Source organism: Humulus lupulus, chromosome 4 (genome assembly GCF_963169125.1).
Source record: "Humulus lupulus chromosome 4, drHumLupu1.1, whole genome shotgun sequence".
Lineage (NCBI taxonomy): Eukaryota > Viridiplantae > Streptophyta > Magnoliopsida > Rosales > Cannabaceae > Humulus > Humulus lupulus.
In genome coordinates this window covers 172,579,636-172,591,987 of record NC_084796.1, presented here as the reverse complement: position 1 = coordinate 172,591,987, position 12,352 = coordinate 172,579,636, and the positions used below count along the sequence as shown (strand labels likewise).

Sequence of the window (12,352 nt, the reverse complement as noted above, 5' to 3'; positions counted from 1 at the left end):
ATGACTTTGATATGATATTAGGAATGGATTGGTTAATGAGGTGTGGAGCAACGATTGATTGCAAGCGGCATATGGTGACTTTTGAACCGGAAGGTGAGGTGCCTTTTGTGTTTGTGGGGACGGTGAATGGACCGCGAGTGCCTATGATTTCAGCACTGAAGGCTAGAGACCTGATGCAGGAAGGCTGCATAGGATTCCTAGCGAGTGTTGTGGATACTTCTAAGGTGGTGACAGTGGGACCGAATGAAACCAGATTGGTATGTGAGTTCCTAGACTTATTTCCAGCGGACCTGCCGGGGTTGCCGCCACAGCGGGAGATTGAGTTTGTCATAGAGTTAGCACCGGGACTGGAGCCAGTTTCCAGGGCACCCTATAAAATGGCTCCAGCGGAGTTAAAGGAATTAAAGATCCAGCTACAGGAATTGTTGGATTTAGGGTTCATCAGACCGAGTTTCTCACCATGGGGTGCTCCAGTGTTATTTGTTAAGAAGAAGGATGGGTCACTTAGGATGTGCATTGATTACAGGGAGTTGAATAAGCTGACCATTAAGAACAAGTATCCACTGCCTAGGATTGATGATCTATTTGATCAGCTTCAAGGGAGTACGGTGTTTTCAAAGATCGATCTTCAGTCAGGCTATCATCAGTTGAGAATTAAGGAGGAGGACATACCGAAGACAGCTTTTCGGACAAGGTACGGGCATTATGAATTTCTGGTGATGTCCTTTGGATTAACCAATGCCCCAACAGCTTTCATGGATATGATGAATAGAATCTTTAAGGACTACCTGGATAAGTTTGTAATTGTGTTCATCAACGATATACTAGTATACTCCCAGTCAGAGACAGAGCATGAGCATCATCTACGCCTGGTATTGCAGTGGTTGAGAGAGCATAAGCTGTATGCTAAGTTTAGCAAGTGCGAGTTCTAGTTACTGCAAGTTACATTCTTGGGCCATATTGTTAGTAAGGAGGGGATACTGGTTGACCCAAGTAAGGTAGAGGCAGTGAGAGATTGGCCTAGACCGAGCAGTGTTCCTGAAGTCAGAAGTTTTCTCGGATTAGCAGGGTACTACCAACGGTTTGTAGAGGGATTCTCCAGAATTGCTACTCCATTGACAGAGTTGACAAGAAAGAAGACTAAGTATGTGTGGACAGATCGGTGTGAGAATAGCTTTAAAGAGTTGAAGCGGCGATTGATTACTGCACTAGTGTTGAGTCTGCCGACAGAGAATGAGAAGTTTGTGGTCTACTGTGATGCTTCTAGACAGGGTTTGGGATGTGTGTTGATGCAGGCTGGGAAAGTAATAGCTTATGCATCAAGGAAATTAAAGGAATACGAGCAGAGATATCCCACGCATGATCTAGAATTGGCTGCGGTGGTATTCGCGCTTAAGGTGTGGAGGCATTATCTGTATGGTGAAAAGTGCGAGATATACACTGATCACAAGAGTTTAAAGTATTTCTTTACCCAGAAATATCTGAATATGCGCCAAAGGAGATGCCTAGAGTTGGTAAAGGATTACGATTGTGACATTTTATATCATCCTGGGAAGGCTAATGTTGTGGCTGATGCATTGAGCCGGAAGGGCCCAGGTCAGTTGTATAGTTCAAGACAGATATCAGACAGGCTAGCTGAGGAGATGGCCAGAGCAGGTATAGAGTTAGTGGTTGGTAGGTTAGCCAACATAACTCTCCAGTCTACGCTCCTTGAGAGGATTAAGGAAGCACAGGGAAAGGATCCCCAGGTAGTTGAACATAGGGAGAATGCCCTAGCTGGAACGATTAAGGACTTCTCCATTTCGGAGATGGGCCTACTGAGGTACAAAGGACGGATTTGTGTTCCGATTGATCCAGATATTCGACAAGAGATTCTAGATGAGGCTCACACCACTCCCTACTCTCTACACCCGGGTACTACGAAGATGTACCAAGACTTGAAAGTTTTGTACTGGTGGTCAGGCATGAAGAGGGATGTGGTAGACTATGTGGTAAGGTGCCTAACTTGTCAGCAGATTAAGGCTGAACATCAGAGGCCAGCAGGGTTGTTGCAGCCTCTAGGGATTCCTGAGTGGAAATGGGAGGATATTGCAATGGACTTTGTGGTTGGATTGCCGAAGACCGTGGGTCAACATGATTCGGTATGGGTGGTTGTAGACAGGTACACTAAATCCGCCCACTTTTTACCTGTGAGAACAACTTATACAGTGGAGCAGTATGCTGAGCTTTATGTAAAGGAAATTGTTCGACTTCATGGGGCTTCGAGGTCGATAGTATCCGACAGAGACCCCAGCTTCACCTCCAAGTTTTGGGAGAGCCTGCAGAAGGCCATGGGCACACAGCTACGGTTCAGTACCGCTTACCATCCTCAGACAGATGGGCAAACTGAGAGGACATTTCAGATACTGGAAGACATACTTCGAGCCTGTGTGCTAGATTTTGGGGGATCTTGGAGTAAGTATCTCCCATTGATTGAGTTTTTGTACAATAATAGCTACCAAGCGACTATCGGAGTGGCTCCGTATGAGATGCTGTATGGAAGGAAATGCAGGTCACCGATACACTGGGATGAGATAGGTGAGAGAAGATATCTAGGTCCTGAGATGGTTCAGAGGACCAATGAGGCAATTGAAAAGATTAGAGCTCGTATGCTCGCCTCCCAGAGTCCTCAGAAGAGTTACTCGGATTTGAGACGCAGGAATGTGGAGTTTCAGGTCGGCGATCATGTATTCCTCAGGATTTCACCCCTGAGAGGAGTGAAATGATTCGGTGTTCGGGGCATGCTGAGTCCCAGGTTTGTTGTCCCCTTTCAGGTTCTGGAATGAGTTGGTGAGGTAGCTTACAGGTTAGCAATGCCTCCAGCTCTATCAGGGGTTCACGACGTGTTTCATGTGTCCATGCTTCAGAAATATGTATCAGATACTACTCATGTGTTGAGCTATGAGAACTTGGGATTGGATCAGGATTTATCATATGAGGAGAAGCCTGTTCAGATCCTTGATAGAAAGGAAAAAGTCTTGCGGAGCAAGACCATCGCCTTGGTTAAAGTGTTGTGGAGGAATAGCAAGGTTGAAGAGGCGACGTGGGAGCTTGAGTCCGATATGCAGGAGCGACATCCCGAGTTGTTCAGGTAATTTGGAGGACGAAATTCTTGTAAGGAAGGGATAATTGTAACACCCTATGTTGCTAATAAGGTTTAGGACCTTGATTAGCGTGCCTGGAGGGCAATAAGTGAATTAATATGATAATATGTGAATTTAAGTGAATATGTGATTAGAGTGCATGTTTAGGTGGTATAAATATGCATGTGGGCCCCGTTTGTATGATAGGGGTAAAATGGTAATTTTATCCCGTTGAGGGCATAAATGTGATAATTATATTATGTGATTTGTACCACGCGGATGTGGTGATATTAATGTGATGCACGTGCCGAGACGGTCCTAGAGAGCTAGATAACTCAATAGTCACAACGGGATTTTATACCCGGCTCGGGAGGAGCCCAGGGGTGTTTTGGGAATTTTGTAAATTGGGTTTTTGTGAGTTAATGATAACTGGAAATTTGGTAACTTGCGTAACTATTAGTAACCGCAGAGGGTAACAGGTTGAGGTGGGAAAATGGTAGAATTGTAATTTAGATATGAAATGACAAAGGTGCCCTTGAGGCTTAGTTAGGAAGGGATATTTGAGGAAGGGTGGAATGGTCATTAGACAAGATAGAAAACCTTCAGCAGAAGGGAAAAAAGAGATACACGTATAGCACTTGGTGATAGTTGGTTTATGCTAAGAATTGAGACCTAGAGATAGAACAAGAGAAAAATAGAAGAAAGAAGCTGAATTTGGGTCTTAGGAGGAGGATCAAGAGGTTTGAGGTGACCAAGATCAAGCTTAGGCCAAGGTGGTTCAGAGGTAAGAGTTTGTGCTCTGCTTTTGGTTGATTTTAAGTATGAATTTACAGAGATTGAGTGTGGAAATATAAAGGGGACATGGCTGGTTTCATTTGGAAATTCAACTAGGATAACCAAGAGAAAAAAGGTTGGAGGCTGGAATTGAGAAGGGTTCAAACCAGATTCTTGATTGAGGTAAGAGTTCTAAACATGTTTATATTTTAGTTTCTGATGTGGTTTAAGAATTTAGAAGCATGGTTCATATTTTTCAAGCTATGGCTTAAGTCCTAGAAGCCATGGTTTAGGTTTCTGAAATTTGAGCTCAAGAGTGGATTTTTGGGTGTGATTGTGTAATTGAGTTTGGTTATGATTTTTATAGGTTGTTAAAGGGTTCATTTGGGGTTTTGAATTGAGTTTGGGGCTTAGGTACTTGTTTGGGATGATTTGGAATGGTTTTGGCTCGGGAAAAACGCAAGGTAAAACCCAGAAATCTGGGCGCGAGGTTGCATCAGGATGGGGGCAAGCCGCTGGGCACTGCGGCCCTTAAATCTAAGTTACCCAAAAGATTTCTCTCAGCCTCCCTCTCTCACTCACGAAGACTCACTCCGCCCTCTTCGCCCTCACGAAGTCTCTCTCTCGTCTCGTCTCTCTGCCCTCTCCGCCTCACGAAGTCTCTCTTTCGTCTCCTCTCTCCGCCTCACAAAGTCTTCTCAACTCATCTCTGCCTCACGAAGACTCGCTCCAGAGTGGAGCTCTTTCTTCGCCTCGCAAAGTCACGCTCCAGAGTGGAGCTTCTCTGCCTCACGAGTTCTCTGCCTCATGCCCACTATCTCAGGTTCGTTTCTCTCATCCCTGATAATACAAATTGTTGGCTGAATGTTGTTGATTGATATGATAAAAAACCCATGGGGTTGGTCAACGTTCTGACTGTTTTGGAGTAGATTGTTTGAGCTATGGATACTTGTAATTTGTAGGGCTGAAAATAATTATTGGTTTTGGTATGATACTTCATTACATATATTGAGAGTACTTTTAAGTTAAATGCCTAAGGGGTGAGAGTTTTGACTGGTTTCTGCAATGAGCTACAAGTTTGTTTTTTTTGACTGGTTTTATAATTGATGACACTTGCTGGTTGCTAATGCTTATTTGGACAGCTATATCTAATCCTTTGGGTGTTTATGTTTTTGAATGGTTGATGAGTTTATGTTTTTTCAATAATATATAATGGTCTCACAGTTTATGTTTGTGAGCATGTTGTTTTCTGAGTTTCCACCCCCCTTTCCCTCTGAACCTTCAATAATATACGGGAGAGGATACTTTAGTCTCAAATTTTAGTAAGCTGATTTGCTCCTCTTCTTTTCTTTGTCATAGCTGTAGTTGATTTGATAATAAAGAATGTTGGCTGATGTGAAAAATGGAAGAACAAATGTAATTCTGTAAGTTGTTTTCCCTTTTGTCTTCGTGCAATTTGATCTTTTAAGTGTCTCAGGTTTTAGTTATCATATGTATTTTATGACCAGTTCGTTGTTCCATTACTGTACCTTTTATAGATTATGTTCCCTCTTGGTTTTTCCCCCTTGAAGATGGTTAGATTATCTGTAAATGTTTATTTGGACATAGAAGGGCACTGTTTACTTTTGGTTAAAGTTGTGTATTTGGTATTTTCTGTATTTAGTTTATAAATAATCTATTAGGACATATTTTGTGCGTACTCATTACATAGGTGGTTGTATTTAAGTTTAACCATCTTTCTGTTGTTGCTGGGCGTTATCTAGTTTTTGTTTTCTTTTCGTGATTTTGATATAATTTAGACACTTTTTTGGCGAGTGGGATATTTAATTTAATTGATTTCTATCAGAAATTGCAAACGCTTGATTTGTATCCCCAAATTTGGATTATTTTGTCTTAATGGTGGATTTAATATATAGAATTTGAGAATGGTTAGACAAAAATAGTAGTGATGATCATTCATAGGTATATGTTTGCGTCTTCTGTTTTGAACTAAATTTGATGATTGAATTTGTGGGTCTTTTTTGTTTTACGGAAAATTTGAGGACAGGAGACTTAACTGAAGGGAAGAGACATGGCTGGTAATGCTGCAGCCTGCGCCGAGAGGGCAACTAGTGATATGCTGATTGGTCCAGACTGGGCAATAAACATTGAATTATGTGATATTATTAACATGGACCCTGGGTACTTTCTATTTATCTTTTTGGTGGAACGCTTGTGTATGTCTTTTGTTGTTTTTTGTACATTTGTTGATCCTAAATTTACTTTCCAATTTTATAGCCAAATTATACTTGTATTGATTTGCAGGCAAGCAAAAGATGCCTTGAAGACACTCAAGAAGCGTCTTGGCAGTAAAAATCCGAAAATACAATTTCTGGCTCTTTTTGTTAGTATTTCTTTATACATATAAGAATATATTTATTTGTTTTTTGTACTTGTTTGACATGTGGGTTTTTCGTCATATTCATTATGATGTCATTTTAAGTCATTGTAAGTTTCTCTTATTCAAAATGTAACTTAAATTTTTTATTATATGAATCAGTTGTTGCTGCTATGTTTTACTTTCAATCAAGCAACCATTGCTCAATTGTGATACAATTTTCATTGAATGTTTTGATCTAGGCTTTAGAAACTCTCAGCAAAAATTGTGGTGAGAGTGTTTTCCAGCAGATAGTTGATCGTGATATCTTACATGAAATGGTTAAAATAGTAAAGAAGAAGGTACCCTAATTTTCTTCTGATCCTATCTGTTTTTCTTGCCCTTTCACCGTGAATCTCTCCTATGCATTCCTAGTAAATCTAACTTGTCCGATGCAATTGTTTAAATTCTGCAGCCAGACTTGACTGTGAGGGAAAAGATACTAATCCTAATTGACACATGGCAAGAAGCCTTCGGGGGACCTCAGGGGAGATATCCTCAATACTATGCAGCATATAATGAACTGAAGGTTGTTAGTTTATTAAATGTTATTTTAGCATGTTAAGCTTGATACACAATTTTCTCTTGTTAATTACTTTGTCAGCCAAGGCATTTGGGCAAAAGCTTATTTAAGTTGATTAAAGTGTAAATATCATATGATCAACCTTTTTTGTTTGCTTTCTGCTTTATGTGAGATATGCAATAGCATGGGTTGCAGATGAATGTGAATGTTAGTTATACATGGTTATACTAGCCTACAAGGTATATATATGCTGAAGTTAAATCCCTTAGTGTTGTCATTGATGCTTAAGTTATGATGAATGTTTTGCGTCTGTGTTTGGATGGGTTGTATTAATTTTATGTGTTCCTTTTTCTGTTTAGATTTTTTATACCTAATGTGCTACTACAATATTTGGAAATGAACCTATTTTGATTTCTTAACTCACTTTTATAATAAAGTATTCTAAGTATTCTATGTATAAATATATATCACAAGCTGCTGGAGTTGAATTCCCACCTCGAGAAGAGAGCAGTGTACCATTCTTTACTCCACCCCAGACCCAGCCAATAATTTCTCCTGTTACTGAATACAATGATGCTGCTATTGAGGCCTCTTTACAGTCTGATGCTTCAGGCCTCAGGTACTGTCTCGATGACAACTGAATTTTTTTTGTCATAAACATTTATTCAAATTCTTGGTACTTATTAGGTTTTATTTTCTTATATTAAACACAAGATAGATGCAAAATAAATTTCTAGCAAAGACTGGTTTTTTTCTTATTAATAAATTGGGATATGATTCTCCTTCCACCCATGTTTTCCTGGACATGTTCAATATAATTGAATTTTTATGTGGGAGATACATCCTTTGATGCGTAATTGTACTTCAGATTTGTAACGGTCTGACTCATGTAAATGTAATTATACTAATAAAATTGAAGTCAACACCCGATCATTGAACTTGTTCAAGTAATATTCTAAGGGAAAAAATGTGGTAATCACTTAACAACCCTGCTTACAGACCTAGGTATTAGCATTTGATTAGAGTTTTTCGTGACTCTTTTTCGGTTCCTTATCTCACCTTTAAAGGACAATCACCACGAAAGTGTTACCTCATTAAATTATCATATTTTTTTCTTAGTTATTTAAATTAAGGGTGAGGAAATACCATTATATCACTACCACATCAAAAGTTGACGATTTTTTTATCTCAGATGTAAACTTGAAAAACTTTGTTATGCATCTTGTGATCACTGCAAAATTGTTCCGTACAATTAGCTTCCTATTCATTATCAAAGAATTCATATTGTAGCACTTTTTTTAAATTTTCTTTATGAACATAGCATAACTATTAGACGAATTTATGTAATGGAGAGTTTTATTGTGGGTCAAATATATATAATTCACGGCTCAAGTAAATGTCTGGGTGCATTGTACAAAAGAGAAAAAGTTAACTTTTCATTCCCCTGTGAGAAGTAAATGGCTGTTTCTATTTATTTCTTTCTCAATTTAGTTTTTCTGCTGCCTCTTGTCGTTGTATTTAAGAGTTTTGTTGTTCTTTTTATTTTGTGAGCTCTAGTTTCCAAGGACTCTATAGTGGGTTTGGATAGTTTCTTGGTTGTAAGAGTTGTAATTTTTTTTAATGATGACTCCTAATTAAAGGTCGAATGATGTTGATAGTTTATTAATTGGTATGTAAATTTTCTTTCATTTTAGTGGCTTCATTGGATTTCAAATTGGAAGGAACTTTATTTGTAGCAGTTTTCAAGAAGTATGTTCTCTTTTATTTTTGTTAAAATATTTTGCAAATGTTAGATGAGTTTGAATATCTTTGATATTCATCCATAGTGAAGTAGGTCCTGAGATTATTATTATTGTGTACTGCGGTGATAACGGAAGGTTGAGAATTTGTGTGTCTTAGTGAAGTAGGTTCTAAGAAATTTGTGTGCTGCGGCGAGATAAGGAAGAAAACTTGTGTGTTGTTTGAATATTTTGAATTGATAATGATTGATGGTTGGTTAATAAATATGGCTGAAATGTTTTCTGATTTTCTGTTAGTTATTTGATGTATATCTAATAAACTTCAAAAACTCACAGAAATTTGAAAGTAGAATCCAAACCCATGTGGGGAAATGTATTAGAATAATTATAAAAATAGCTTCTTGCAATTCAAAAACTTGGGTAATAAAATGTAAAACATTTTTTAGTGCAAGGCCAGTACATAAAATTTTTTAGTTTGAATATATACATCAAAAACCAAATACAAAAGAAAGAGTAACATCCCATTAACAAAAGAACTATTTATGAGAAAAGAAAAAAAAAAAAACTCAATTGGAATATGATACAGGTTCTAGGCAACATGTAATTAGTAATAACCCCAAAAAGATTATACTACTCCTCTCAAGATGTATTGTAACTCACATGATATAGACAACAAAATTCTGAAACCTCAATGAAAAACATAATAACACCTTTAATATGCATATTTTTTAGGCAAACTTCCCCTTTTAACATTAGATAGATTTCTCCTCTTTACTCTACAAGAATGCTAGCCATTATGGGGAGAAAACATCTGACGCTGTTGTTTTCAGTGAAAAGAAAGAAACAGTTGCTTTGCCACTTCATTGAACTTCCAATGGAAAAAACAATAATTTAAAACTTTTAAAGATGAAAAATTCAGCAGCAAAGTGTGTCTTGACTTTGCTATGCTGACACCAATTAGCTAACTTTGTAGTTACTAATTTGATCATTTCTGGCCAACAGAAATACAGCAGAATATTCCTAAAGAAAAGAAAGAATAAAATACAAAATTGAGTTTACAAGAACCTGTGCATTCATGTCCAAGAGAAAAGTCACTCAGTAATGATTTTAACACTAACTTAGTTTTACACACCATTAAGACACAATGGCTCCAATATTTACATGTTATTAACTCTTATCGAAACCCCATGAGCACAGAAGATTAAAAAGTATCCCAAAAATCAGAATTTCCCTTAACTTTATGGGAAAAGTGGGGTAACAATGGCAAACTTAAAAACTATGTTGTTGTAGAACCTAAACTCACCCTGGTTTAATAACCTGTAGCAATATGGAAGCACAGCCACAAATGGACTGAGCTTGAGACGCTCCGAAAGCAGCTCAGATAGATATCTGACACCACAAAACAAAAACAAAAACAGAGTCAAGATCGAGCTTTATATACAAAAATCATCATAACTCATACGATTCCCAATTAAATTATGCAAAACAAACAAACATTAATACTATATCAAAAAAAAATTATTAAGAATATAATATTTATATAACTAAATAGAAAGATTAGAGAGATTCTCATAATAAATATATTTCTTCTATATAAAAACTATACAAATAATTGAAGTTTTTTATTGTAGTTTTCCCCTGGTCAAGACAAGTCATTTTCACATGGTAGTTTAATGTTCTGTTTGTATCCCAGGAAACTAAACTTTTTATGGTATTCCAGTTTGTTTTTCCAATGAAATCTATGAAGAGAAGAGAATAGTGAACTGGTATCATGGAATTTGGTTTTGAGATTGTTACCTTTGGAGTAAGATAATGAATAAGTTGCATTTTCTGCCCCATTTCGTATGGACAAATAGGAGCTTTTCTCAGTAATATTATATTTCTGTCTTATCTCTCTCTCTATATACTCATCAATGGGTTCTTACTCCTCAAACTACTACTCATCGTAAAACAATTAACGGTGTGGTCCATTAGCTCAAACTTTAACTTGATCTTCAATACATGTGCATAACAAGTATTGAGTGCAAATGGATCAAAATGATTATGACTATAATCATCTCCGCTGATAGTGTTGTGAATCCTTAATCAAATACAATTGATCAAATAGCTTAAGAATAATCTTATAGAACTTTAGACAGAGAAAATTAAAAAACAGAGGTGAGAAGAAGAAGAGAATTTGAATGAAATAGCCACATTCTTTATTGCTGAATATCAATCCACATTACAATCTTGAAAGCCTTCTATATCAGTTTGTTTACAAGATTACAGAGCTAATACAATGTAAATTGTCATTAACAATAACATGTACAATGTAATGTCTATTTATAGACAATTATACTTAACTAACATTACTACGAAGAGTAAAACAGTTAAGTTGTTAGTGACTGAAATGAACAGGTCAGCATAGCTGACCGAACCAATTCCTACAGATAGTATTAGTAATTTTTAGAATAACCAAATACTGCAACATGTAGCAGCTTAAACTTTTCCTATATAGTAGTTCCTAGATGTTGCAATAGATCATTTCAATTATCAAGTGTAATTGCTCTGATGCATGGGCATATGTTATTTGCAGTGCATATAAGTAGACTATTATGGATTTAATAAAAAGAAACCCATTATAATTCATATACATCTTGACCACTATAGTTGCATCACACCTTATATAGTCAGATGCTAAAATACTAAAACCAAACTAAATCACACCTTTATAGTTCAGCAGAATATTCATCCATAGAAGAGAATCATCTGAGAGTCAAAGTAGAGTCCAAGCCTCACTATATTTAGGCACAAAGGAAAGAAAGAGAAAAATTGATAGTTACAATAGAATTAGAAATTTATATTAGAAAATAGAATCAAAATTATGATCCAGAAACATAAACATGAAGGAAACTGTCTGTCTATAACTGTGTACAAAAACCATTATCCCTTCTAATAGTACAAAGACTAGAACCAATATATAAAATGGTTCTGAACTGAACCGAGCATCTTGCTCTTTAAGAAACTTGTCTCCAAGCATCCAAGCAAGATTCAATCCTGAAGAAGAGGCAAAAAGTGACTACTTCTTTATTTAAGATTATGGTAGTCCAAAAACAAAAAAAATGAAGTTTAAGTACCGCATAATCGTATTTCCCCATCTCTCAGTTGCTTTCCTCTTTCTTCCATTCTCAATCTTTCAGTATGACTAACTACTCTATGGTCCTCCGTCATCTTAATCGGTTTCCCATTGGCACTGCTACAATTAAACATATTCAGTATAAATTATCATGCTGCTGGTATAAATTACAATGCAGGTACTTCTATAATTATATTTGGACAACATCTAATAAGTATTAAACAATAATAATTTTACAGAGATATATTTAAGGAAGACAAAAATAACATGATACGTGAAAGTAGTTACTAAACTGTATTAAAACATCATAAGTTCATTGTCATGATCATGTGTGCGTTAGTGTGTTTCATCAATTTCTTAAGTTTATTATGAGTTTGTGATTTATTTGAATTTCATTGCTGGTTGGGTTGGTTCATGATATTTTAATTTTACAGAGATATATTTAAGGAAGACAAATATAACATGATACGTACTTCATAACACATGCTGAGTCCCCCACATTTGCACATTGTGCAAAGAAATTTTCAGCACCATCAGTCCATACCAAAAGCACTGTTGCAGTACAACCCTGAGTAAAACTAGTTATATTAGCACAAACTATAGCATTATCAACATTCATTACTACACAAAATTATCAAAAAGATATCAAGTGGATATATGAAT

The 12,352-nt window shown here is 36.7% G+C and overlaps 1 protein-coding gene across 1 annotated transcript; it reads left to right on the top strand.

The window, feature by feature from the left end:
* Positions 1–5,712: 5,712 nt before the first annotated feature.
* Positions 5,713–7,476, top strand: LOC133832672 (TOM1-like protein 3). The gene is made up of 5 exons (XM_062262984.1): positions 5,713–6,077; positions 6,201–6,279; positions 6,516–6,614; positions 6,728–6,848; positions 7,310–7,476. Exons 1-5 carry the CDS (start codon positions 5,968–5,970, stop codon positions 7,474–7,476), a joined length of 576 nt encoding a protein of 191 aa, XP_062118968.1. The 5' UTR covers positions 5,713–5,967.
* Positions 7,477–12,352: the final 4,876 nt, after the last annotated feature.